This window comes from Xenopus laevis, chromosome 1S (assembly GCF_017654675.1).
Source record: "Xenopus laevis strain J_2021 chromosome 1S, Xenopus_laevis_v10.1, whole genome shotgun sequence".
NCBI lineage: Eukaryota > Metazoa > Chordata > Amphibia > Anura > Pipidae > Xenopus > Xenopus laevis.
This window is the reverse complement of record NC_054372.1, coordinates 17,479,663-17,506,333: the sequence shown is the minus strand read 5'-3', so window position 1 is coordinate 17,506,333 and position 26,671 is coordinate 17,479,663. Positions and strand designations below refer to the sequence as shown.

Here is a 26,671-nt window from a genome sequence, read left to right as displayed (position 1 = left end):
TTTTTCCAGGTAAGAGATCTTTCTGTAATTTGGATCTACATACTGTACCTTTAAGTTGACTTTTAGCATGTTATAAAATGGCTATTTCTAAGCAACTTTTGAATTGGGCTTTATTTGTTTTTGTTTTTTATAGTTTTTGAATGATTTGACGCCTTCTGACTCTTTTCAGATTTTAACTGGGGGTCACTCAGTGTTGGACTGGGACACCAGGGAACCCACCCAAAAACCTTAGACCAGGGGCCCACTCTCAGTACTATTATTCTTCCTCTCCTCCCTCAACCTCTATTCTCCTAGTCTCTTTTCTTTACATACTATAATCTATTTAGCCTCTTTGTTCTCATAGAAATAGGGAATGGCCATGAAATAAGCCAAATGTTTAGCAACATGAGGGACCACTGATACCTGGGCCCACCGGGAGTTTTCCTGGTATCCTGGTGGACCAATCTGACACTGGCCTGTCCCTGACCCCATCTAAAAACCAAATGCTCTGTAAGACTACAAGTTTTTGGTTGCCATTTTATATTAGTCATCTTTCTATTCAGAGCCTCTCCTATTTATATCCCAGTATCTTATCCATAACAGTGCATGGTTGCTAGCGTAATTTGTACCATAACCACCAGACTGCTGAAACTGCAAACTGGAGAGCTGCTGAAAATAACTAAAAAAAACAAGTAATTGGCAAATTGCCTCAGAATATCATTCTCTACTTCATACTAAAAGTTATTTTAAATGAGAACTAAACTCTAAAAATGAATGTGGCTAAACATATGTTTTATATTCTGAACTTATTACACCAGCCTAAAGTTTGAGCTTGTCAATAGCAGCAATGATCCAGGACTTCAAACTTGTCACAGGGGGTCACCATCTTGGAAAGTGTCTGTGACACTCACATGCTCAGTGGGCTCTGATTGGCTGTTGAGAAGCTAAGCTTAGGGCTCGTCACTAATTATCCAGCAGAAAATGAGCTTCCCTGGCTGTAATATAAGATGATGCTACAGGTTTGCTGATTATTAAATTCTGATGCTAATTGCACTGGTTTCTGTGCTGCCATGTAGGAATTATCTGTATTAATTACTAATCAGCCTTATATTGTGACATTTCTATTCTATGTGTACTGTATATTGTGAGTGGCTCCCTAAGCTCAGTAAGTGACAGCAGCACAGAGCATGTGCAGTGAATCAGCAGAAAAGAAGATGGGGAGCTACTGGGGCATCTTTGGAGACACCGATCTTTACTGCTAAAGGGCTGTGATTGGCTTAGGCTGGTACAGAAGCCCAAAACATAATGTACAAAATTTCTAGCTACTTCTTTAGTTTAACTTTCCTTGTCCTTTAAAGAGGACCAACCCATTTATGTCTACTACAAAATCACTTTAACATTAAATAAAGCCCAATAGGATAAATTCCCTGCAATAAGGTTTAATAAACTTTCTGGATTATGGGTTTGTGGATATTGGATCCCATAGCTGTACTTGGTTCTACACAAACAGAAGGGCATGCACAAATACTCAGGGGCAGAGTCCCACCAGTAAATTAAACCTTATGGACATGGTTGAAAGTTCGGCAACTCGGCTAATTAGCAGCCCAGGACCTTAATTAAAAAGGAATACAAAAGACTCACTTACTTCTTGGCGAGTAGAAAGTTTTGCCTGTAGCTGAACTACAACACAACCCGCCAAAGTCTTCAGCAGCCAAAGCCGCGCTATAGTAAAGGAAGCTTGTGCGCATGCGCGGTGCAGAGTTCGCCGGCGGCGCAGGGACATTGGGCAGGATGGATCAGTTCGGGATGAGAGTTGCGAGTAGATCCCTGTCTGTCTCCTGTCAATCACTCGGCTGTCTCTAGGGGGGGACAAAGACCCGAAGGGGCGCGGCACAGGCTGAGGCCCGTCTGTTCAGCCCACAGTTCCCACACACACAGACTAGACATGGCTGAGCAGGAGAGCGACTGGGAGCTGCTGCAACTGAACCAGGTAATCATTATTTCTATGGGCACCAAAGTGCATCCCTCCCCCGTACTTCTCAGTAGTTCAGGAAGTAAAGCCGTGTGTGTGTAAATTCTATTGCTCTGTATTGTCTCTCTGCGTGGGGAAGGGCTGATCTGCTGTAAGTGATACAAGTTACAAGGAAAGTGTAGCCCTCTGTTGTTATATAGATACAGATATAGGCATATCCTCATGCTGCTGCTTTATTATCCATAAACAAACTGGGCCCCACAGAAAATTATTTTGGTTCCTCACAAAAATGTAATTTTACCTCTGTTCCCACCAGTGGAGTCTCTCCATATCCCTGACTTCTATTCCCACCAGTGGAGTCTCTCTATATCCCTGACTTCTATTCCCACCAGTGGAGTCTCTCTATATCCCTGACTTCTATTCCCACCAGTGGAGTCTCTCTATATCCCTGACCTCTATTCCCACCAGTGGAGTCTCTCTATATCCCTGACCTCTATTCCCACCAGTGGAGTCTCTCTATATCCCTGACCTCTATTCCCACCAGTGGAGTCTCTATATCCCTGACCTCTATTCCCACCAGTGGAGTCTCTATATCCCTGACCTCTATTCCCACCAGTGGAGTCTCTCTATATCCCTGACCTCTATTCCCACCAGTGGAGTCTCTCTATATCCCTGACCTCTATTCCCACCAGTGGAGTCTCTCTATATCCCTGACCTCTATTCCCACCAGTGGAGTCTCTCTATATCCCTGACCTCTATTCCCACCAGTGGAGTCTCTCTATATCCCTGCCCTCTGTTCCCACCAGTGGAGTCTCTCTATATCCCTGACCTCTATTCCCACCAGTGGAGTCTCTATATCCCTGACCTCTATTCCCACCAGTGGAGTCTCTCTATATCCCTGACCTCTATTCCCTCCAGTGGAGTCTCTCTATATCCCTGACCTCTATCCCCACCAATGGAGTCTCTCTATATCCCTGACCTCTGTTCCCACCAGTGGAGTCTCTCTATATCCCTGACCTCTATTCCCACCAGTGGAGTCTCTCTATATCCCTGACCTCAATTCCCACCAGTGGAGTCTCTCCATATCCCTGACCTCTATTCCCACCAGTGGAGTCTCTCTATATCCCTGACCTCTATTCCCACCAGTGGAGTCTCTCCATATCCCTGACCTCTATTCCCACCAGTGGAGTCTCTCTATATCTCTGTCCCTTATTCCCACCAGTGAGTTTTTTGTCAACCCTGGGGCAAAGGTTTCCCACTATATTAACTGGGGGATGCCTAACAAATCTCCTACTGAATATTGGATTCTTGAATTGAATTGATTGAATATTGGTTCTTTAAAGGGGTTGTTTTTGTTAGTTCAGTTGATTTCAGATAGTTCACCAGAAATAAATACCTTTTTCCAATTTCTTTCTATTGCCTGTGTGACCATTTTTCTAATATTGAAATGTAAATTTAATTTTCACCTTCTAAAGCAGCTCTGGGAAGGGGAGGGGGGTCGCCGACTCTTTAACTGTTCCAAATTGATACATTTAGTTCATACATTTGTTATCTTTGTCCCTGCTGAGCAGAATCCCTGAGTTTCATTACAGGCAGCTGTTAAAATTGATACAATAGTTGCTAATATTCCACAGATACTGCTGAGAAATGTATCAACTATTTGTATCAACTAAATATAGCAAATTGTATTAGTTCAGATGCTCCCGGATCACTGATCTGCCTGACTGAGACACTAGAGACACGAACATTAAACTTCAAACTTTGAAAAAACAGTAAAAAAAAAAAAAAAGGAAAATAATTGAAAAAAGTCTTTATTTCTGGGGAATAATCTGAATACAATTGAATTGAAACAAGTGTTTGGAATGTGAACAACCCCTTAAAGGGCATGTAAAGGTAAAAAAATAAAATCCCATTTTAATGAAAAAGAAACCTATCTCCAATATACTTTAATTAAAAAATGTGTACCGTTTTTATAAGAAACCTGACTGTATGCAGTGAAATTCTCCCTTCATTTACTGCTGTGGATGGGAATTGTCAGATGGTCCCTAACTGCTGAGCAGGGAAACAATCATACTTATGAACAGCAGGGGGAGCCCCCGCCTTACTTCCCAGCCATGCAGAACTCAAGCAGCTTTGTTTATGACGATCCCTAAGCAGCCCAGACCACACTGAGCATGTGCACAGTCTTAGTCTTGCAAAGATGTTTAACAAAGTTACAAGATGGTGACCCCCTGTAGCCAACTTTGAAAGCATAAATTATTTGTTTGATTAGGCTTGTGGTGCAGTAAGTTCATGTTTATATTTAGTATAAAAAATACAGCATTTCTAGCTTTATTCTATTTTAGACTTTAAATGCCCTTTAAAAAACTTTAAAGGTGAACTAAACCTCCCCTCATAAGCAAAAAAAACCACCCCCCACCCACGTCCCACCCCGCCTACGCCCACCCGACTTCATATCCATCTTGACTCCACCCGTGTCCTGCCCTGACTTGCGTCCCCTTTCCTCGCCGGTAAGAGTCTTGGGAGGAAGGGGTTTGTTTATTTAGCTATAGAGGAAGCAGACCCTACAGTCCAGGCCCCCCTGTTTCCCAGGTCTGCTTCCTCTATACGCAAGTAGCCCCATCCACTAACCTAGATAGTCCCCTCTCCCCGTGTAACAATCTCGTTATCAAGAACCCTGTTCAGTGATAGTACCTTTGGAGGCACAGGTGGACCCTGTGGGTTCCGGTGTTCAACGATGCCCTTTTGGGGCCCCCGGGCTTTCTGCTGGGGAAGCCAACAAGGAAGTGCGAAACAAGTCCATAAGCGAGGTACTGGCAGGGAATTAGATAAGACGTAGTCAAAGTCAGGCGAAGAGTTCAAGGCAGGCGGCAGAAATCATAGTCAAGGGTCGAGCAGAAGTCAAAACCAGGAATTCGAATCACATACAAATGCTTCGGCAGGAACAGTAAAACAGAAACCAGCTTGGGCACTTCCAAAATGGAGAATGGGCTTTTTAAGGCTGTTTTGGTGCCAATATTCAAATTTGTGCAGAGTGATGACGTCATGACACCCAGCGCCATGATGCAGGTGCCAAATTGCAGATGAAGTGACGCTGGCGTCACCTGACGTTAACGCCGGATCCGCCCCTGCAATCGGAGAGAGACGCACAGGGAGTTAAGAACCCTAGACAATCTCCTGGGCGTCTTACACCCTGCTTCCTCCCTGCATAGCACATTATTCCAAAAAGTGTCTCTGAATATCATTCTTACATATCTATGCAGAGTAGTGCAGTGGAGCTCATGGATGCATCTTCTGTATCTTCTGTCTTCTCTGTATTGACCATAGCCTAGTAGTTCCGATACCGATACAGCTGTAATGGCAATCATATGTTTGAACAAACACAAAATCTGCTTGCGTGTGCGCAATTGGCTGGCACCGATTCAACTACCCCACTGACAATTGACACTTTCCTTTAAGTTTCTTGCATGGGCGATACATGTGACTGTGTGCACAGCATAAATCTGCCAGTGGTACAGGGATGAATTGCTATAGCTTCAGGTTGGACTCCTATTCCTTGTTTCAGTATTACAACTAGGGATGCACTGAATCCACTATTTGGGATTTGGCCGAATCCCCAAATCCTTCATGAAAGATTCGAATGAATACCGAACTGAATCCAAATCCTAATTTGAATATGCAAATTAGGGACAGGAAGGGAAAAAAATCTTCTTTACTCCCAAAAATTTACATCCCTTCCCGCCTCTAATTTCCATATGCAACTTCGGATTTGGTTCGGCCAGGCACAAGGATTCAGCCTTATCCGAATCCTGCTGAAAAAGGCCAAATCTTGCCCAAATCCCGAACTGAATCCTGGATTCAGTGCATCCCTAATTACAATATCACACAACTGCACAGTTAGTTAGTAGACCTGTTATCCACAATGCTCTGTAAGGTGGAAAATTTTGAAAGGCACCCAAACATCGGCCACTGTATACGCGTGTATTGAAACAACGATCTTTTTTTGGAAAGATCTTTTCCAGGAAAGATCATAATTGTTACGTCTATGGCCACCTTTAAGTCTGATAAAAAATAATTTAAATAAACCAATTTCATTGTTTTGCCTCCAAGGATTATTTATATATCAGATAGGATCGAGTACAAGGTGCGGTTTTATCATTACAGACAAAAAAGTAAATCATTTTTTAAAATATGAATTTCAATTAACGTGGTAGGTTACAGGTTTGCAGATCCTATACAAGGGATCCTATACCTATATGATATTTAGGAAGCTGCACCGTACTTTTCTGTAGTGGATCCACCAATCAAAGCGCAAGCCTCACCAAAAGCAGACTGGGAATATCCCTGGTACTAAATCCTTTTTTTACTTCCCTGCGTCATACAAAGATCACTGATTGAACTTTAGCCAAAAATGTTATAGTCCTATCAGGGTTTAATGCTGCTGAAATGCAAAAAAAAACAAAACATCTTTGTTTTTAGGTACTGGTGGCCAGCAGAGAGCAGCATTAGATCATTTTAGATGAAGCCTCTCTTTCCCTGCTCATTTTGTGCCAGCATACAACATGAGAAAATACAGTATAATGTTCAAAAATAATATTCCAAGTAAATATTTGCTATATTTAGAATTTAAACTTTTGTTGAAAATTGTATTCTTAATAGAGCCCAAGATCTATAGGCCTTATAACCAGAAAATTATATAATAAGGTAGTGGCTTTAATCCAAATAATTGGATTTAATTTAGTTACTGCCACTAATGTATTGACTCGGTGTCATTGCAGAGCATTGCCTGAAGAGGCCGCACCTATCCTTATCCTTATTTATCCATGTACTTACCTTGCAGTGGTTACTGTGCAATCATCTTGCTTTAACTAGTCCTGTGCATATTTACAGCTCTGTTTATTCTGTGCAAGAAAATGTGTCACTTTTTGAATGGTCTGTTACTAAAAATGTAAAACCCTTATGTGTGTATAAATGTATCTCTCTCTCTGTTATTACAGTACAGTTTTATCACAAACAAACTGAATAGCTCAAATGTTACTATTTTTAATCAAATTCCAAAGAACACTGTGAAGGCATATACATTAAGGGGCATATTTATCAAGGGTCGAATTTTGAATTGAAAAAACGTTGAAATCCAAAAAGACCAACCGAAATTAAGTCTAAGTTTTTTTTGGGGTCGAATAGGTCCGTTTTAGATCAAATAGGTCCTTATTCAGCCGAATTCGAATTGTAAGAATCGAAGGAATAGCGCATTTGAACGAATTTGATTAGAAGTTTTTCCCCAAAAAAACTTTGATTTTTCAAAGTCCACCAATTGTTTCCAGATAGGTTCTAGGAGGTCCCCCATAGGCTAAAATAGCAATTCGACAGGTTTTAGATGGCGAATTGTCAAAGTCGAATTTTAAAACAGACAGTACATGATAAATTTCGATATTCAAATTTTAAAAAATTTTTCTAATCGATTTTGGACTATTCCCTAGTTGAGGTACACAAAAATAGCTCGAAATTCGTTTTTTTTTTTTTGATTTGAAAATTCACCTCGACCTTTGATAAATCGACCCCTAAATTATTGTACCCTGTACATCTAGGCAGCAAGTAGAATTTATTTGCTCTGCACTTTGCAAAAGGAATAACTCATTGTTTGCTGTGGGTTACCTGACCCCCATTGCATGTGTTACGTTATTCCAAATATATTTGTAGCATAGCATTAAGTTATTTGATTGGTTGTCTTGGCCTTTCAGAGCAACATCTTTCTCTGGTTTGGGCCCCAGGGACTTTGAGAGTAAGATGTTTATTTTATTCCCTGTACGGCACATTTACCAATGCATACTTTTTTCGTGGGACATTCCCGATTTTGACAGCTCAACCCGCAGTCCCCTGTTTGTTACTGAAATGTCCCGACTTTGGGGTAAATTTACTAAGTGGTGAAAATTAGCCAGCGACGGCTTCGCAGCCAGCACAACACTTCGCCAGGTGTAAATTCTCTAGTACAACGCTAATTTACTAAAATGCGAAGTTGCGTCCAGGGCGTCAAACGCTGGCCAATTTTCACTAGCATTACGTCGGTAATCAAAGCGAAGATGCACTAGCGTTCAAATATGCCTAGCGCAACTTCATTAGTGGTCTTCGCTCAGGCTAATTTGCATACGATGGGAAATTATAAAGTTGAATGGACGTATATGTTGCAGCAAATACATTACATAACACAAGTCCAGGGAACCTTAATAAAGACAATAAAGTTGTTATATTGCCCTACACATGAGCCCACTGTATAGTTAATGTTCCATATGTTAGAAAATGTATGGGGGAACCCGGTTACCCAATAAAAAATTTTAAGGACTTTTGCAGCCTATCTCTCTGAAAAAAGGAAAAGACGCCAGTGTTTTTTGGGACTTAGAAACTTTTTTCACTAAAAGATTGAAGAAGTCCTATCCACTCCAATGCACTTCATCTGGTCTGAGCTGGTGAAGTCAAGTTTGGTGAAAGAGGTAACTTCAGTAAAATCTGCATCTTAGTGAATATGCGGAGTAAGGTCCATGCGATAGAGTGCGAATCTTTTGCTAGAGAAGTTACGCCTGCGCCCGTTAGTAAATCGGCGAAGTGCCTAAAAACGGTAATGCTGGTGAATCGTCCCCAGTGTTAGTCACTTCACCCTTTAGTTAATCTGCCCCTTTCTCTTTGATCTCCTGCACTGAACAGCCAGAAAAAAAAAAAAAAAGTTTCTTAATTGGCTTTTTTTCAGAGAGCCCAGAATACGTGGCAGGTGCACATTTGTAATAATTTAAGATAAGCAAAGAAACAATTGTAAGAATTTAAGATAAGCAGGTTTCTTGGGGAAACTGGGACTTGCAGCTTAAAGGGTAATTCACCTTCATAAGCAAAACTGTAATAACACATAAAAACCACAGAAATGTGTTCAAACGTTTCATAACCTGCCACATTTTATAAAATGGACATGGTAATTAGGGGCCGCAAAAATGGGTGTATTCAAAAAATGTCTCCGCGTGGCAAATCTTTTTGTCCCTCTTTTTATTTCCAAAATGTTGGGAGGTGTGCCAATGCAGTGCCAGGTGCACAATGTGGGCGGATATGCCAGGCTTTTTTAAACCACAATGCAGTGTCTTTCCCCAGAACTCAAGTATAATACAGCAATACAAGTAATACAGCAATACAACCTCAAATTAGTGTCTCTTTTGGTTAATTGTAAATCGCAGCACTTTTTTTTTCTGTGTGGATGGTTTCACTTGTGTAAATGCGTGGAATTAGTGTCCAGTTTGCTTGGGGCAAGTCAGTTTCGGCAGTGGAAGACGTGAAAGGGCTATAGAGTTGCTGTCAGGAGAGCTGATAATTCCCTTGCATCCAGTTGGCATGTAAATCATCAGAGCAGGCTGGATGGGCACATTGGCACGATCAATTATGTGTCCATTATAGCACTTCACACTGTAAAAAAATGAGCCCCTGAGATGCTTGAATCAGAGTCCTGAGTGGATCCAGTTTGGTAAACCCATGCCCACTGACCCACTATTTGGCCTGTACTCGCTGGCTGGCTATGCTCATTGTTTGACCCTACCTACAAGGCAGGGGCGTAACTATAGAGGAAGCAGACCCTGAGGTTTCAGGGGGGCCCAGGAGTGTAGGGGGCCCAGTGAGACCCTAATTAATTAGCAATTTTAATATATCTTGGTAAAATAGGCCAACTTATAAATATTTTGGGGCCCTAAATTGAATTTGCTATGGGGCCCAGTAACAACTATTTACGCCACTGCTACAAGGTGTTAACTAACCTGACCCAGGACGTGCAAACCTGGAAGTGATATCACAATAGACTGTGAGTGATGAGGCAGATTAACCAGGTCAGGGGGAAAAAATATCTTTTAATTGAGGGATGTGGGGGATGACGTCTTGCAATCTACCTGAGTACCCAGTCAGGATACCTGCTGAAATGGTCACATGGTCACAGAATCAGGGATTTCCAGCCTGAACCCAAGAGTTTTGCGGGTATCCAACCTGATGCAGAACTCCAACAATAATACAGGGAACTCATTAATGCATTTATGGTTTTGTCTATACCTTACCTCTTGTGCTTCTGTGCCTTTTCTATTGAAGTATGTGCTAGATACATCCCACTTAGGGATGGGCCACGGAAATGACGCCCATAGAAAAAAAATCGCTGTGCGTCATGCCCATAGACTTAAATGGGTGTCAGCAAAATTTTGCCGGCGGCGAATTTTTGTCGAAACCAAATGGATCAAATTCACCCAAGCCTAAATTCCCACTCCCTTATGAAAAAGGACACAAGCCGTTCAGGTGTTAATACCAGTATCTTGGCATTTTTGTTCCTCTCTAAAACTAGTTAAATGCCGACCATAAATTAGCAGGCAGTTATATTTTTAAACAAAACAAAAAATAATTTATACAAACCTAACAGGATTAAAAGACAAGGAATAACGGATAACAAGAGTCATTATTTTTACTCCTGTGTCAGAGGTGAAGTTGTGTGCGGATTAGTTAAAATAAAGTTGAAAACCTTGATTTCTGCAGGTTAAAGTCCCTCTTCCACCGAAAAAAAAGATAAAAGCGGCCAAAAGTACATGGAGCCAGTGTAAAGAGATAATGTTACTGTTTATTAGGGTAAGGGCACACGGGGAGATTCAGGGAGATTTAGTCCCCTGGCGACCAATCGCCTCTTCTTCTGGGCAACAATCTCCCCGAATTGCTTTCCCCTGCCTTCCCGCCGGCTATAATAAGAAATCGTCAGTGGGATGGCACTTGCGGCACTTTGTTTTCTGAAGTCGCCCGAAATTTCCTCGTGAGGCAACTTCGGGCGACTTCGGAAATCGAAGCACCGCGAGTACCATTGCGCTGGCGATTTTTCATTATAGCTAGCAGCAAGGTAGGAGAAGGCAGATCTGAGAGATTGTCGCTCCAGAAGAAGAGGCGATTAGTCGCCAGGCGACTAAATCTACCCATGTGACCTTACCCTTAAGGCGTGCCTTAATTCATAGTGAGTATGGGACCATGAAAGATTGACAGGTAATATAAACCCTCAACATCTGAAAATGAATATTATTTTAAAACGTATCTTGATGTTGCTCTGCTTAGGAAATGAATGTTAGTGAGCAGAGAAGAGTCATCTGACGGTCAGCTCTAACATCACAAGTTGTTCGTTTTTGCGTAACAGTATCAGCAGGCAGTAGCAATAAAATGACCACCATTGCTTTGAGGGTTTACATTTCTGTTAAAGCTTTGGCCCCGCTGCTCTCAGACTGTAGCTGATCCACTGATTTCCATTGAACTGCACTGGAAAGAGCAGCTGCACGTGAATGCAGACACAAGGGGGCAGATTTACTACAGGGCGAAGTGGCCGTCGCTAGCAAAAATTCAGCAGATGTAGAGGACAATTCGCTAATGAATGAGACAGTTGCTAGCGCAGTTTTGCACCCTTTTGCCAGGTGCATTTTCGCTCAGGTGAATGATCGTTACTCCTCAAATTCACTAAAGTTCGAATTTTACAGAACGCTACCTCTTTCGCCAGAGTTTCCTTCGCCAACCTAGACCTGGCGAACTGATGAGATGAAGCTACAGCCTCCTCAATCTTATGTCAGTGACATCATTTTCCGTATGCCGAAAAGTCATAAAAGTTCTAAAAAACCCTGGTGTTTTTTCATATTTTCATTATCTTTAAAAAGTTGTAGCTATTAAAAAACTTTATTTTAACTTTTTTCTTTACCATTTGAGGGGCATGCCACGTTTGTTTTAGGGTGGGCTCGTGTCTAAGACATTAGAGGGTCTCTTTTGTCTTTATTTTGCTTCCTTGGACATGTCACATGTGTAATAATAAGTGGCCACTTCAAGCATTTGCACCAACATCTCTAATAAAGACATATATATATGTATATGACCTATATGTACCCACACTATTCAAACTGACCTAAACGTAAGTGTACTAACGAAGATTCGCTACGCAGAAACAAACGTTAGCAAAAGTTCGCTATAAAATGCTCGCACTGACAAATTAATGCTAGCAAAACATTGCCAGCGTTTGGCTGCAAAGATGCATTTTAGTAAATAAGCGTAGTGGATAGCGAATTTACTCAGGCAAGAATTCGCCCTTAAGTGTATTTTCCCTATGGAGTAGAGTTCGGCCACAAAATGCCAATTTTTGCCTGAGGTAATATCATTTATTGCCACTGTAGCCTCTTTTCTAATAATTTGAGTGTATTTGTTTGGAAGGCTCAAATACTGTATATTCCTACCCACAATATCAGCAATGTTTTCACTCCTGCATCCCAGAACTGCCTCCAACAAAATGTTGATCTGTATAACTTCCTTCTTTCGTTTCTGAAAATGTAATTATAGCCAGAAGCATTTACCTTTGTTGGATGTTAATGTAATATGTTGTTGCAAGGTCTTGTGAGCCAGCCTTTATTATCATTATATATGTTATGCGTGTGGCGTTCCTCATGTGTTTCCTATCATTTAATTACATTTTAGCACATGAAACGCTGGGCAGATTTTCTTGATACTTTTATTGACAGATTTTTCATTGTAACTTCAGATAAAACTTCCTTCAAACGAATTAGGGGTTTTATTTCTTGTAAGTCTGAAAACGAATATTTTTATTTTAAAGTCTGTCTTTCATTTCAACCACTAAATTATAAAGAACCTTGGGGCTTTGCAAAGACGATGCTGTTTTTTTTTTTTTTTTTTTAAAACTCCAAAAAGATTGAAAGTAGATGAATATATTATTTTTCATTCTTAAAGGAGAAGGAAACCCAGTCGGCGCAAAAACCCTCCCCCCTCCCGTGTGTTGCTTCCCCTCCCTCCTCCCCCTGGCCTACCCGTCCCGCTGGGCAAATGCCCCTAACTTGTTACTTACCTTTCTGCGCATGTCCAGTCCATGGAGTTCACCGACGCCATCTTCTTCCACGCGATCTTCTTCCTGCTTTGACCGGCGTTTTGGCGCATGCGCAGTAGGAGCATTTCGCCATTACGGATCTACTGCACATGCACCAAAAGTCACAAAGTTTTCCGTTTTTACTTCGTGACTTTTGGCGCATGCGCAGTAGATCCGTACCAGCGAAATGCTCCTACTGCGCATGCGCCAAAGCAGGAAGAAGATCGATTGGAAGAAGATGGCATCGGTGAACTCCGTAGACTGGACCTGTGCAGAAGGGTAAGTAACAAGTTAGGGGCATTTGCCCAGCGGGACGGGTAGGCCAGGGGGGAGGAGGGAGGGTGGGCAACACACGGGAGGGGGGAGGGTTTTTGCGCCGACTAGGTTTCCTTCTCCTTTAACCCTTCTTTATTAATTGTGATTAGCAGTAGTGGGTAATAATAAATACATAATAAATAGACATAATTTTCAAATACCAGTATGCCCTCAAGTTTAACTAAAAGCACACATTGGGTTATCCAGATTGGGCAGCCTTACTGATATAATGATATATAAACACAACATGTCAGTTACTGAGGGAACACTCTGTTCCCTTAGTACAGGAGTCCCCAACCATTTTTACCTGTGAGCCACATTCAAATATAAAAAAAGTTGGTGAGCAACACAAACATGAAAAAGTCCCTTGGGGTGCGAAGTAAGGGCTGTGTTTGGCTATTTGGTTCTGCTTGGCACTATACTTAGTTTTTATTCAATTAAAACTTGCTTTCAAGCTTTGATTTCAAAAATAATCACCTGTTTTCAGGACCCTGAGAGCAACATCCAAGGGTTTGGAGAGCAACATGTTGCTCACGAGCTACTGGTTGGGGATCACTGCCTTAGTATGTCAAAATTTTGATATTAGTGGTCCCCAACCAGTGCCCCTTGAGCAAAATGTTGTTTACCAACCCCTTGGATGTTACTTTGAGTGGCCTCAAAGCAGGTTCTTATTTTTGAATTTCTGGCTTGGAGGCAAGTTTAGTTCCATAAAAATCAGGTGTACTGCACAGCAGAGCCTCCTGTAGGCTGCCAGTCCACATACAGGCTTCCAAATAGCCAATCACAGCCCTCATTTGGCACCTCCCCTGCAGGTGATTTCCAAACAATTACTGTTGTATGAAAGGAAATAATCCCTGAAATATTAGCATTTTGTACCTTGAAGATAGAAGTGACATAACTAACCTTTCTTTTAGGGTAGGACTTCACAGACTATTTCTGCGTAATCCGACATGCTGCGAAAAAACGCAGGCATTAAATCGGTTGCGACGGAAATAAGGTGTTTGTAACACAACATTAAACTGCTTTACTTTGCTTCAACTACCTGGTGATTAACTGCCTTCATTTGAGTGCCTGCTCCAAAGTATTTTCAATCCCATGAGGATAATCACACAGTCCCGCAGGTATTATTTCTGCTCATGGTTCCATTTACTAAGCCGGGTATAATAATAATCGGCAAATGGAGCTACTGCTCTCATTTACTTTTAACAAGAAAGCATGTAACCGTGAACCAGACCCTTCTCAACTTATGTAGCTCTCAATGTCCTTGTTTTATTATAGCAAAAAGAACATTGTAGTATGGAACACCTTGACCATGAAACAGGAAGAATTAGCAATAAGGTAAGTGGAGATTTTTCAAAAATAACAACGATAGTTGAGTAAAGGATATAAGACACTCTAAATTGTGAAGTGCCTAAGAGATATGATCGCCCGTATTATCAACTGTCTGGTGAAAATGAGTGAATTGGATGTTGTGTTCCTGCAAAGGAAGGGTAACTAAGCATTATACATAAGGGTAACTAAGCATTATTTCATTTGCAAGGGCTTCTGGGAGCTAAGGAATGAGTTTCCTGAGTATTGCGGCCATTACTAGCCACAGCAGCTGTCCTGGTGGCATGGCTCTGAGAGCTGTGACATTGACAGAAGCATGTGGTAATGTGGCACCGGGATCAGTAGAAGTAGTGGCAGCAAATAATTATAAACCATAATGCAATGATAAATGGATTCAGAAACACCCACTACTCTTTGCAGCTCATTTTTGTATGACCTCCATCAACAAGAAGCTGCAGTGCAAATGCCCCACATACAACATCACTTTTACACCGAGTCTGGTGTAGAGTCCAATGGTGCCAACACAAAGGTAAATGGCAGGCTCTTCACTTACTACAGCCAATATGGAAATCCATATTAGTAGGGGCTATAACCTTTAAATGAAGACAACCAGCACTGTTTCCAGTTTCCTATTCTAGAATATCAGGTTTGTGTAATTTTGGCAGCAATGCCTACATACCTCAATTTATGGCAGTCCCTCCCTAATAACCAATAGCTGATAGTAAGGTAATTTGATGTCTAGGAAGGTTTTATCCAGGTCATGCACAACAAGTCCAGATGCTTTAAACTTCCATTAGATAATCTCAAATTATCTATTATCTTCTATATCATACTAAAAGTTAATTTTAATGCGAAACTACGCCTTTAAAGGAACAGTAACACCAAAATCTGAAAGTGTATCAAAGTCATTAAAATATAATGTACTTTTAGTTCTGCACAGGTACAACTGGTGTGTTTGCTTCAGAAACACTACTATAGTTTATATAAACAAGCTGTTGTGTAGCCATGGGGGCAGCCATTTGAGCACAGGATACACAGTAGATAACAGATAAGTACTACTATAGTTTATATAAACAAGCTGTTGTGTAGCCTTGGGGGCAGCCATTCGAGCACAGGATACACAGTAGATAACAGATAAGTACTACTATAGTTTATATAAACAAGCTGAATTGTAGCCATGGGGGCAGCCATTCAAGCACAGGATACACAGTAGATAACAGATAAGTACTACTATAGTTTATATAAACAAGCTGCTGTGTAGCCATGGGGGCAGCCATTAAAGCACAGGATACACAGTAGATAACAGATAAGTACTACTATAGTTTATATAAACAAGCTGATATGTAGCCAATGGGGCAGCCATTCAAGCACAGGGTACACAGTAGATAACAGATAAGTACTACTATAGTTTATATATTAAAAAAAACTCCACAGGCAGACGGCACTTCTAGATGTAGTTTATTGGGATAACTGCTGTAAACGGCCTAACCCATTTCGAGAATGTATCCATTAATCATAGGCCTATGATTAAGGGATACATTCCCAAAATGCGTCAGGCCATTTACAGAAGTTATCCCAATAAACTACATCCAGAAGTGCCGTCTGCCTGTGGAGTTTTTGATGTATTTACAGTGGGGACACTGTTGACTGAGCACCTGGGCCAAGGGAAGAGCGGAGAGCTGGAGCGGTCTTTTTTTGTCTTGTATCTATAGTTTAAATAAACAAGCTGTTGTGTAGCCATGGGGGCAGCCATTCAAGCACAGGATACACAGTAGATAACAGATAAGTACTACTATAGTTTATATAAACAAGCTGCTGTGTAGCCATGGGGGCGGCCATTCAAGCACAGGATACACAGTAGATAACAGATAAGTACTACTATAGTTTATATAAACAAGCTGCTGTGTAGCATGGGGGCAGTCATTCAAGCACATTATACACAGTAGATAGCAGATAAGTACTACTATAGTTTATATAAACGAGCTGCTGTGTAGCTATGGGGGCAGCCATTCAAGCACAGGACACACAGATAACAGATAAGTACTACTATAGTTTATATAAACAAGCTGCTGTGTAGCCATGGGGACAGCCATTCAAGCACAGGTTACACAGTAGATAACAGATAAGTACTACTATAGTTTATATAAACAAGCTGCTGTGTAGCAATGGGGGCAGCCATTCAAGCTGGAAAAAAAAAGGAAAGCCACAGGTTAACAGATAAAACACCATTGTATTGGACAGGAATGATCTGTTATGTGACCTGTGGCTTTTTCCCCTTTTTTCAGCTTGAATGGCTGCCCCCATGGCTACACAGCAGTCTAACTATAGAAGATGCAGACCCAGGGGGCCCTGGGAAAAGGGGGTCCCGGACTGCTGGGTCTGTTTCTTTTATCTAACAAGAACCCCTCCCCTTTCCCCAAGCCACTCTCTTACCTGCGGCTGGGAAGCAGAGCACAAGCAAGCACTGGGCAGGGAGTGGGCGGGTCAGATGGAGAGTGGGCAGAGGCGGGAAGTGGGCGGGAGGATGCGGAGGAGTGCGATGGGCCCGGCACACTCTAGTTACGCCACTTACAACAGTTTATATTACAGTAGACTTTATGAAGCAAACACACAGCTTTTACAATGCATGCTAACAGTATATTATATGTGAATTACTTTAAAACGCTTTAAGCTTTTGGTGTTACTGTTCCTTTAATTTGAGAGCAACTGACAACAGTTTCTTTTTTTTTTTTAGGGATTCTCATGGCAGCTCATTGTGGCTGCAGTAGTCGGGGCCCTTGGATCTTCTTTTCTGTACGGATACAATCTATCTGTAGTGAATGCACCATCATCTGTAAGTAATGAGTAGGAAATATTTCTTACGTTTGAAACATTGTAACAGAAGCCAGCCGATTAACATGCATGAGAAGAAGCGAGGTTGACGTCTGCTACATTGTTTCAGGATACAGAACCAGCAGTACAGGAAGGCCAGACCAATACTGCTTTTAAATGTGGTTACTTTTAAAAATCACTACAAATGTGTAATGTGATGTAAATGTACATTTGTTAAATTACACGATTAGAAAATTGGATATTTTTATTTCCATTAAAACATTACTTTTCACTTGACAACCCCTGTCAAATTCCAACTTCCAAATGGATAAACAATAGGTTTAAATTTTCAATTTGGAATATGCCGCTCTCACTGTGTACCCATTATATATATATATATATATATATATATATATATATATATAGTCAATGGAGGAGCCGGCACTCTCGTCAAACGGTTCAACCTTGCCTGGGTGCAGTGTCCAAAATTTTTTTGGCGAGGCCGAAGCGGTAGTCATTTAGTTAATAAAACATTTTGATTTCAATTTAAGTCCCGAGAGTGCGGACCTACTTTGTGGGATCAATATATATATATATATATATATTCCTTATTCCTATTATTTTCTCCACCCCTTTTTTCCAAGTATACTATCAGCAATCCAAACGAGAAGCCCTCTGTATGTTTGTGAAGATTCTCATTCATCCAGGTCATGGTTTATCTGTAGAAATAAGTCCAATCAACTGGACTTGCTGTGTGAAGATGTTTCACCAGTCATCCAACTGGCTTTCTCAATTCTGAATTGAATTGAATTCTGAATTGAGAAAGCCAGTTGATTTGACTTATTTCTACAGATAAGCCCTCTGTATAAACAAACTGCTCCCTTCTCCCAGTAGCTGCCTTTGTTAAACTGTGAAATAAGGAGTGGGCCCACTATATGGAGGTTTCCCAGTGTACTGCTGATTTGTTTTGATTGTGTTTGTAAGAACAGAAAGCAGATATAAGTAGCAATATACTGTAGGATTTGGCCTGTTTAGTGCAAGAAATATATAAAAAGTAGATCTCATTATTAAAACAATATGCAAAAACTATATAAGCTCTTTAATCGGAATTGTCACTGTTTTTCCCCATGTCCAGAATGTCATAGCAACCAGCTAGCAATCCATTTAATTTACTTTACAGAATAATACAAGGAATGCACTGTAACCCATTTGTTTGTAGGGAAACTATTTATTCTACTATCTCTCTTCTTTAGTATATACGCAAGCTTTATAATCAGAGCTGGTCAACACGATACAATTACGCCGTTAGCAAAGGCACCGTCTCTATCATGTGGTCTGTCACAGTCTCCATCTTTGCAATTGGTGGCCTTGTAGGAGCGCTGATTGTTATTCCAATGGTAGACTTTCTAGGAAGGTGAGTATCGCTTTAAGGCTCCATGGTGTAATCAACTTATAATGATTTTGGTTTCATGTGTAGTTTAGAATGGATAAAGCTTAAACAAAGGAGCCATTGGGATTTCCAGTTGTAAGTCCATTTTGGAATGATAATAATTGTAACACAGGTCAGTTATTGTTATTGTCACCAATCAGTCAGTCAGCTTGCACGTGCCCTATAAGGACCTTTGCATTATTAATTAATTATTATATATTAAGCCCCATGAGTTCTCCATTTATTTTATTTTTGTTTATTCAAGATGGTAGCACCAGGACCATTGCATTTGATCGACGACTTTCATGCTTATACGTAAATAGCACCAACTTCTGTACAGTGACATATGTTCACATGTTTCATTTAAATAAAATAAATATTTTCCTTGCTTATTGCAGAAAGGGAACAATGCTTCTGAACAATTTATTTGCAATTACAGCAGCTTTGTTAATGTCCTTATGGAACATAGCTGGCATTCCTGAAATGATGATACTGGGACGGTTTATCATGGGCATTGATGGTGGTAAATATTTTTCTTTACTCTTATTTTGTGACATAAAAACTTAATAAAGGAAATTCCAAAAAATGATATATATATATAATTGTTCTGAAAGTACCCGCACTCTTCCTCCCACGATTTATGCTGGGTGCTTTGATCAAATGTAATGTACAGCATTCAAAGTGGACCAGCACTCCAGAGATTTTATTCAAGCATCACGCTTGATAAAGGCCCAAATGTGGGCCAAAATGTTGGATACACGAATGATGTAATTTCAAATGACGTCATCAAATTACGCCCACCGATGACGTCATTTGAAATTTGTTTTTGGCGCTCTTTCTCCCCTCTTGATATGTATAAATATGTGTTGTTTGTATTTAGCTTGCACTTCCTGAGGATGGCTCACATTCTGGAGCCGAAACGTTGAATTAAACACTTTTTGCTTTGCATTTAAAGTCCTATGAGTGCGTTTTTTTGCTGTTCTATATATATATATATATATATATATATATATATATATATATATATATATATAAACAAAAAGAGTCCGCACTCCTAGCCACATACATTTGTATGTGGCTTTCACTTCCTGAAGATGGCTCACGTTTAGGAGCCGAAACATTGATTAAAATTTACTTTTGTCCGAACTCTTCTTGTTTATTTGTATGCATGACTTCATGTTCCAGCACCTAGGCTGTAATCAGGTTTTCTGAGTGCACCGACTATTTTTGTTACCATTTTGGAGTCAGAAAGGAATTTTTCCCCTCTGAGGCTTCAAATGTTTTTTTTTTGTCTTCCTCTGGATCAACTGGCAGTTAGGCAGGTTATATATAGACTTAGGGGATTATTTACTAAGATCCAAATTCCTGATATTCCCTGAAATCCAAAAAATTGGTAATATTTTTTATAAAATCTGACTTTTAAAAAAATCACAAACTTTTCAGAATTTATTAAAACCCGAGGGCTAAAAAGCCTGAATATAAAAACACGGCATCTCAAACCTGTCGAGGTTGCATAAAAGCCAATGGGAACAGTCCCATTGATTTTTGGTTGTGTCTGGGTTTTCGGGCAATTTCACTATGTTTTCGGAGCTTTCGGATGAAAACTCCGAAAAATTCGGAGATTGCGGGGGAAATTCACGAAAAAATCTTGAAAATTTGAGCTTTTCCCGCAAAGCAAATTTTCGGGAAAATGTATTAATAAATAAGTGTTAAAAACCAGAGCTGGTTAGATCAGAGTTTGTAGCAGCCGATATTGAGATAAATTCGGACCTTGATACATAACCCCCTTATGGTTGAACTTGATGGACGTGTGTCTTTTTTCAAGCTAACTTACTATGTTTCTTACTATTTTACTTACTATGTTACAATTGCTTCTAATCACTATTGATTGACAGTTCAGCAAAGTCTCTTGATGGCCAATTCTTTCCCTATAACAAAAAGGAAAAGAGAAGTAATTGGGAAGCTTCTCACCAGCAGCTCAAAACAATGGCAGCTCAGAGTAAAAAACAGAAACAACACAGAAGCTTGGACATGGAGAAGAAAAAGAAGAATAAAAGATTTAGAATATATTTTTGTTATACACACCCAGAGGAGAAATAAAAATGAATGGTTAAAAAAAAGGTATAATCACTGGGAAGGGGTTGCCAAAACTTAAGCACCCCACCCAGCGATTATAATCAAGTACCCGATACCTCGGGGGCTCATTTGCCACAATATTCCACTTCTTCTCTTTAGTCCTGGGCAGGCGCATGTGCAAAAGAGTGAAGAAGACAGCTTTTTGAATCTAGGTTTGGTTTCTTACTTTACTGCCTGTGCCTGTCTGGACTGTAATGAAGAGAAGACAGAAGAAATATTTTTGTATTCAGTGTAGGAACTCCAGGGGTGCAAACAGCCCCAACGTCTTGGGGCCTGTCGGAGCCTCGTGCCGACCCAAATCTACTGCGAAGATTGCATTTGGAGGTTGGGTGGGGGGTCGACTGCACATTCTGCACCTAGACCTGCTCATGCCAGGTACTTTACTGACTCTATTCTACAGAAATACCCCAGGCTTGTGTTGTTTTAGCAAACAGGATCAACGGCCCGGGTATTGGGTAAGTGATTATTATTACTAAAGGGTGCCTAATACCTGTATTTGGCACCCCCAGTGATTATACCTTTAATTTAGTGGTTCTGACTGGTTGCTTCTGGCAACTTCACCTGTGTTAGTAAATGAGCACAGTAAAATGTGATTGCTGAACAATGTCAAAATATAATAAAGTATGTTTATCAGGAAATGCTTCAATATGGCTTTAGCAAGTGTTAAGCATCATCTCCTACTTGCTCCCATCTGTTAGGTATGTTTGGTGCTATACAATGGCGTAACTATAGAGGAAGCACTATATATATTAGAGAGACAGAGCTTCTGCTTTTTTCTTCAGGTATCGCTCTCAGTACTCTCCCCATGTACTTAAATGAAGTTTCACCCAAGCACATCCGCGGATCTTTAGGACAAGTCACTGCCATCCTAATTTGTGTTGGAGTATTTGTCGGGCAAGTTCTGGGCCTTCCCGATATATTTGGAAAGGTAGGTGTATTAGAAAATGACATTCCACATCAAGTTGAGTAGCACATTCAGATTTGCCTTTGAAATGAAGATTACAATGTAACTCAAGCATGCAGTCACTGTTATTTATACATTTAAAGGGTCACGTTTTCTTAATTTCATATTTTCCATATGGGTTTCTTTAATGGAAATAGTAAGAGCTGAATGCACATTTACTTTCCCATTGTTTTAAGTATTTTTCAAGCTTCTTTGAAGATGTTCCTGGCTCAGTTTGTAGTTTTAACCTACCCCAATCTACCATAGTCTCTATGGCCCCCCAGCCTCAATTTCATCATCCCTTCCCTCTATTCTCCAATTAATTATGTATGAATCACTAAACATAAAGGGTGTATAATTTAGCATTCCAGAGGGCAGGGTATAATATAATCAAGGACATATTCTTCTGCCCTAGGTTTTCTTTGTAGCAGTGACAACTCCTAGGGATTTCTAAAAAGGAAGAGCCTCATCACAAAAGCGAATGGTTCGTTCAGCTAGTAAAATATACTTCTAGGTAATCAGCATCACACAAGCCAAGCAGGGACAGGGATTCCAATGCTGTATAAATCTTTTAAATGGTGCTTTGACATACACAACGATGGGCATTTTAATACACCAAAGATCTCTGCTTTAATGCCATGGAATGCTGTGTAAAATCACTGATATGTTAAAGGAGAAACAAACCCTTTACCAAAAAACCCTACCCCCCACATAGACCCCCTCCTCCCTCCTCCCCCCTTTGCATAGCTACCCCACCCGCGGAATTGCCCCTAACATTTTACTTACCCCTTGGTGCAGAGTAACAGCATCGGAGTTCAACGCAGCCATCTTCTGGGTCTTCGTGTCTTCCGGTGCTTCGGAAATTTCCGTCCATTACGACGCATGCGCAGATGTCGCAAACCGGGAAATTGCTCCAACTGCGCATGCGTCGCTTCACCGATCTCCGTCTCAGCTTAGCGAAGACCCAGAAGATTACTGCGTTGAAATCCGATGCTGTGACTCTGCACCGAGAGGTAAGTAAAAAGTTAGGGGCATTTCCCCACATTCACGCTATTTCCCTCCCCACTTTGCATATGCAAATTAGGATTCGGTTCGGTCAGGCAGAATTATTCGGCTGAATCCGAATCGTGCTGAAAAAGGCCAAATCCTGGTCAAATCTCGAACCAAATCCTGGATTGGGTGCATCCCTAATTATTTGGCATCAAATATATTACACATCTTTATAAAATTGCCTCTAAGTAGGGGCCCATGTGGCACAATCCATTTAAAGCAGAATTTGTTTCATTTTTCATAGCTGAAAATCCTTCCCTGATACAGAAATCTTTAACATATTCTATCTTGTTAGGAATCCCAGTGGCCCTGCCTGTTTGGATTTATTATGATTCCTGCACTGATACAGCTTTTGGTTCTGCCATTCTTTCCTGAAAGCCCCCGATATCTCTTATTACAGAAGCAAGACAGGAAGAGAGCCGAGGAAGGTATGTCACACTCACTATTAATATCATTTGTTTATCCACAGCTACTGTAGGTGTCAGTTATTGGGGACATTTATCAAGGGTTAAATCTCGAATTCATGTGAGTTTTTTAAAACTTGAAGTGACTGTCGCTAGGGAAAATCCGCCAGAAATCCCAACCGCAGGGACATCGCCAATTTACTAACAGGCGTAGAGGACAATTCGCTAGCTAAAGAGACCGTCTCCAGTGCAGTTTTGCGCCCTATCGCCAGGCAAATGATCATTAATCTGCAAATTCACTAAAGTGATGTCACCTCTTTGAAGAGTTACAATGTGCCATTGTGATTGGATTAGTGGAGTCTATATGCTGAGAACTTCCCACACCAGTCAGTTGAACTGAAGAAGCTGCTCGGATGAGTAGTGAAACGTCTTCATTGATTACTCAGCAAGTCCAGTTGTTTTTAGATTGACCTATACTAGATATACTATTAAAAATGTTTGTGTTATTTTTTATTCAACCATTTGAGGGGCATGCCACATTTGTTTTAGGGTGGGCTCATGTCTAGGACATTAGAGGATCTTTTGTCTTTATTTTGCTTCCTTGGACATGTGTAATAATAAGTGGCCACTTCAAGCATTTGCACCAACATCTCTAATAAATAGTGAATAAAGTAGCCTCTATTGTAAAATATAAGGATATTATAAGTCACAGAGGAGTCCCATGACCATATAAAAGCACGAGGCTGAAGGCCGAGTGTTTTTATACAGGTCATGGAACTCCGAGGTTAATTCTAATATCCTCATATTTTACAACAAGGGGTACTTTATTTATTATAATACACAAGTTTTAGTGAGTCATGTGACAGAAATGACATTACTACTCACTACTTTTGCTGAGTTTGTCTCGAATCGTGAAAAAAATAAATATCGACTTCTGATAAATCGGCCCCTGTGCGGTGGGCATGAAAATGGATCCTTGCACACTTGTCCACCTTGTAGAGTCCTGCGCGGGTTACCCACAAAAACCTGCGGTACTCTGCTGGTTGCAGGTAGAAGTTCCGGGTTCGGGTATAGATGTGGGTCGGCGGTTCTGCGGGTCGCGGGTCGGCCCGTGGGTCTTTTCAATAGCGATTTTTACTCCTTTTTTTATGATCATGCCTACTTCCGATGATGTCACTTCCGGTTTACAATGACTGATTTTTGAAGGTCAGCAGGTCGCCTTGTACTTCTGTCTATTAAAAATTTGTGATTTTTTTTTTTTATAAAATCGGACTTTTAAAAAAAATCACATTTTTCAGAATTTAATAAACCCCAAGGATGGAAAAGTCAGAACCAGAAAATCCGGCATCTCAGACCTGTCGAGGTTGCATATAAGTCAATGGGAGAAATGGGAGAAATCCCAATGATTTTTTGATGTGCGCTGGGTTTCGTGCATAAGAAATTGAAGTTTTTATAAAATGTAAGCATGCTGGTTAAATATGTAAGCATTCTAATTTCAAAATGTAAAAAGAGACTTTGGGGGCACATTTACCTAGGGTCGAATATCGAGGGTTAATTAACCCTCGATATTCGACAGTCAAAGTAAAATCCGAAGGATTTACCACTATTCCTACGATCGAACGAAGGAATAATCGTTCGAAGGATTTTAATCCATCGATTGAAGGATATTCCTTCGATCAGAAAATTGTTAGGAAGCCTATGGGGTCCTTCACCATAGGCTAACATTGGCCTCGGTAGGTTTTAGGTGGCGAACTAGGGGGACGAAGAATTTTTTAAAGAGACAGTACTTCGACTATCGAATGGTCAAATAGTCGAACGATTTTTAAGTTGAATCGTTCGATTCGAAGGTCGTAGTCGAAGGTCGAAGTAGCCCATTCGATGGTCGAAGTAGCCATATTCGACCATTCAAAATTGAAACTATTTTTCCTCGATTCCTTCACTCGAACTAAGTAAATGGGCCCCTTAATATCCTTTATAACCCTTGTGACCTGACATTTCAGTGGTTCAATGTGCACCTTTCTAATAACATAGGGGGAGCCCCCATCCCTCCACCAAAATGTCAGCGACGTTGCAGCCATCGTTTAAATGATCACACGCCCTAAATGTCACTTGTTTGCTTGATCAAGAGACTAATAAGTATAGGGCTTGCTTTTGAATGCCTGTAGTATACTGGAGATATCAGTAATCAAAAGAACAAGAAACAATGAGAAGAATATTCCACATTAATGGCTGATGTGGCTTATCCCTCTAATAAAGTTTATAATAATATAAGACATATGCTACATGATCCATTGTTAATGAATCTCCATCTCCAATTGTTTTTAGCGTTCAGCATATTTCTCGGGAGGGAGGACGTCTCGCAGGACATTGAAGATGTTTTGGCAGAAACCAGAATTCAAAGGAATATTCGATTAGTGTCCGTTATTCAACTGTTTAAGACCCGCGCTGCAAAGTGGCAAATCATAACCGTCGTCGTAACAATGGCAGCTTATCAATTATGCGGCCTTAACGCGGTAAGTTTCCAAGGTTTCCTATGCTGCTTCAATGAAATATTCAAAGGGCTGTGACGGGTTTTCCCTTTGGGGGCGCTGAATTATGAAACAAGCTAGCCTTCTTTTATTCTTAAAAACTTGTTATGCACCTCATCTATTGCTATGGAAAATGCAGACCACCAACAAAACCAGTGACCCAATAATAAAATTCAATATACAGTTCAGTATTAGGAAGCTTATGCTAAAAAAACTGGTGCTACTGTCAGTTTAAAGGAATAGTTTAGTGCGAAAATAAAAACTAAATTAATAGATAGACTGTGCAAAATAAAAATGTTTCTAATATAGTTAGTTAGCCAAAAATGTAATGTATAAAGGCTGGAGTGACTGGATGTGTAACATAATAGCCAGAACACTACTTCCTGCTTTTCAGCTCTCTAACTCTGAGTTAGTCAGTGACTATAAGGGGGGCCACATGGGACATATCTGTTCAGTGAGTTTGCAATTGATCCTCAGCATTCAGCTCAGATTCAAAAGCAACAGTTATGACCCATGTGGCCCCCCCTCAAGTCACTGATTGGTTACTATCTGGTAACCGATCAGTGTAAACCAAGAGATCTAAAAAAGCAGGAAGTAGTGTTCTGGCTATTATGTTACACATCCAGCCACTCCAGCCTTTATACATTACGGGGCAGATTTACATATGGTCGAATATCAAGGGTTAATTAACCCTCCATATTCGACTGCCGGATGTAAATCCTTCGGCTTCAAATATCGAAGTCGAAGGATTTACCGCAAATACTTAGATCAAACTATCGAACGAAAAATCCTTCGATCGAACGATTAAATCCTTCGATCGAACGATTAAATCCTTCGAATCGAACAATTCGAAGAATTTTAATGCATTGATCGAACGA

At 40.6% G+C, this 26,671-nt stretch overlaps 1 protein-coding gene across 1 annotated transcript in view; it reads left to right on the top strand.

Moving 5' to 3' along the window:
• Window positions 1-1,359: 1,359 nt before the first annotated feature.
• Window positions 1,360-26,671, top strand: part of LOC108706541 (solute carrier family 2, facilitated glucose transporter member 9-like) — a 43,466-nt gene continuing 18,154 nt past the window's right edge. Inside the window, exons 1-8 of the mRNA XM_041579405.1 lie at window positions 1,360-1,969; window positions 14,442-14,501; window positions 17,227-17,325; window positions 18,557-18,717; window positions 19,131-19,255; window positions 21,651-21,796; window positions 23,157-23,289; window positions 25,591-25,778. Coding sequence (XP_041435339.1) covers window positions 1,925-1,969; window positions 14,442-14,501; window positions 17,227-17,325; window positions 18,557-18,717; window positions 19,131-19,255; window positions 21,651-21,796; window positions 23,157-23,289; window positions 25,591-25,778 — 957 coding nt within the window. The 5' untranslated portion in view covers window positions 1,360-1,924. The remainder of the gene's footprint in view (window positions 1,970-14,441; window positions 14,502-17,226; window positions 17,326-18,556; window positions 18,718-19,130; window positions 19,256-21,650; window positions 21,797-23,156; window positions 23,290-25,590; window positions 25,779-26,671) is intronic.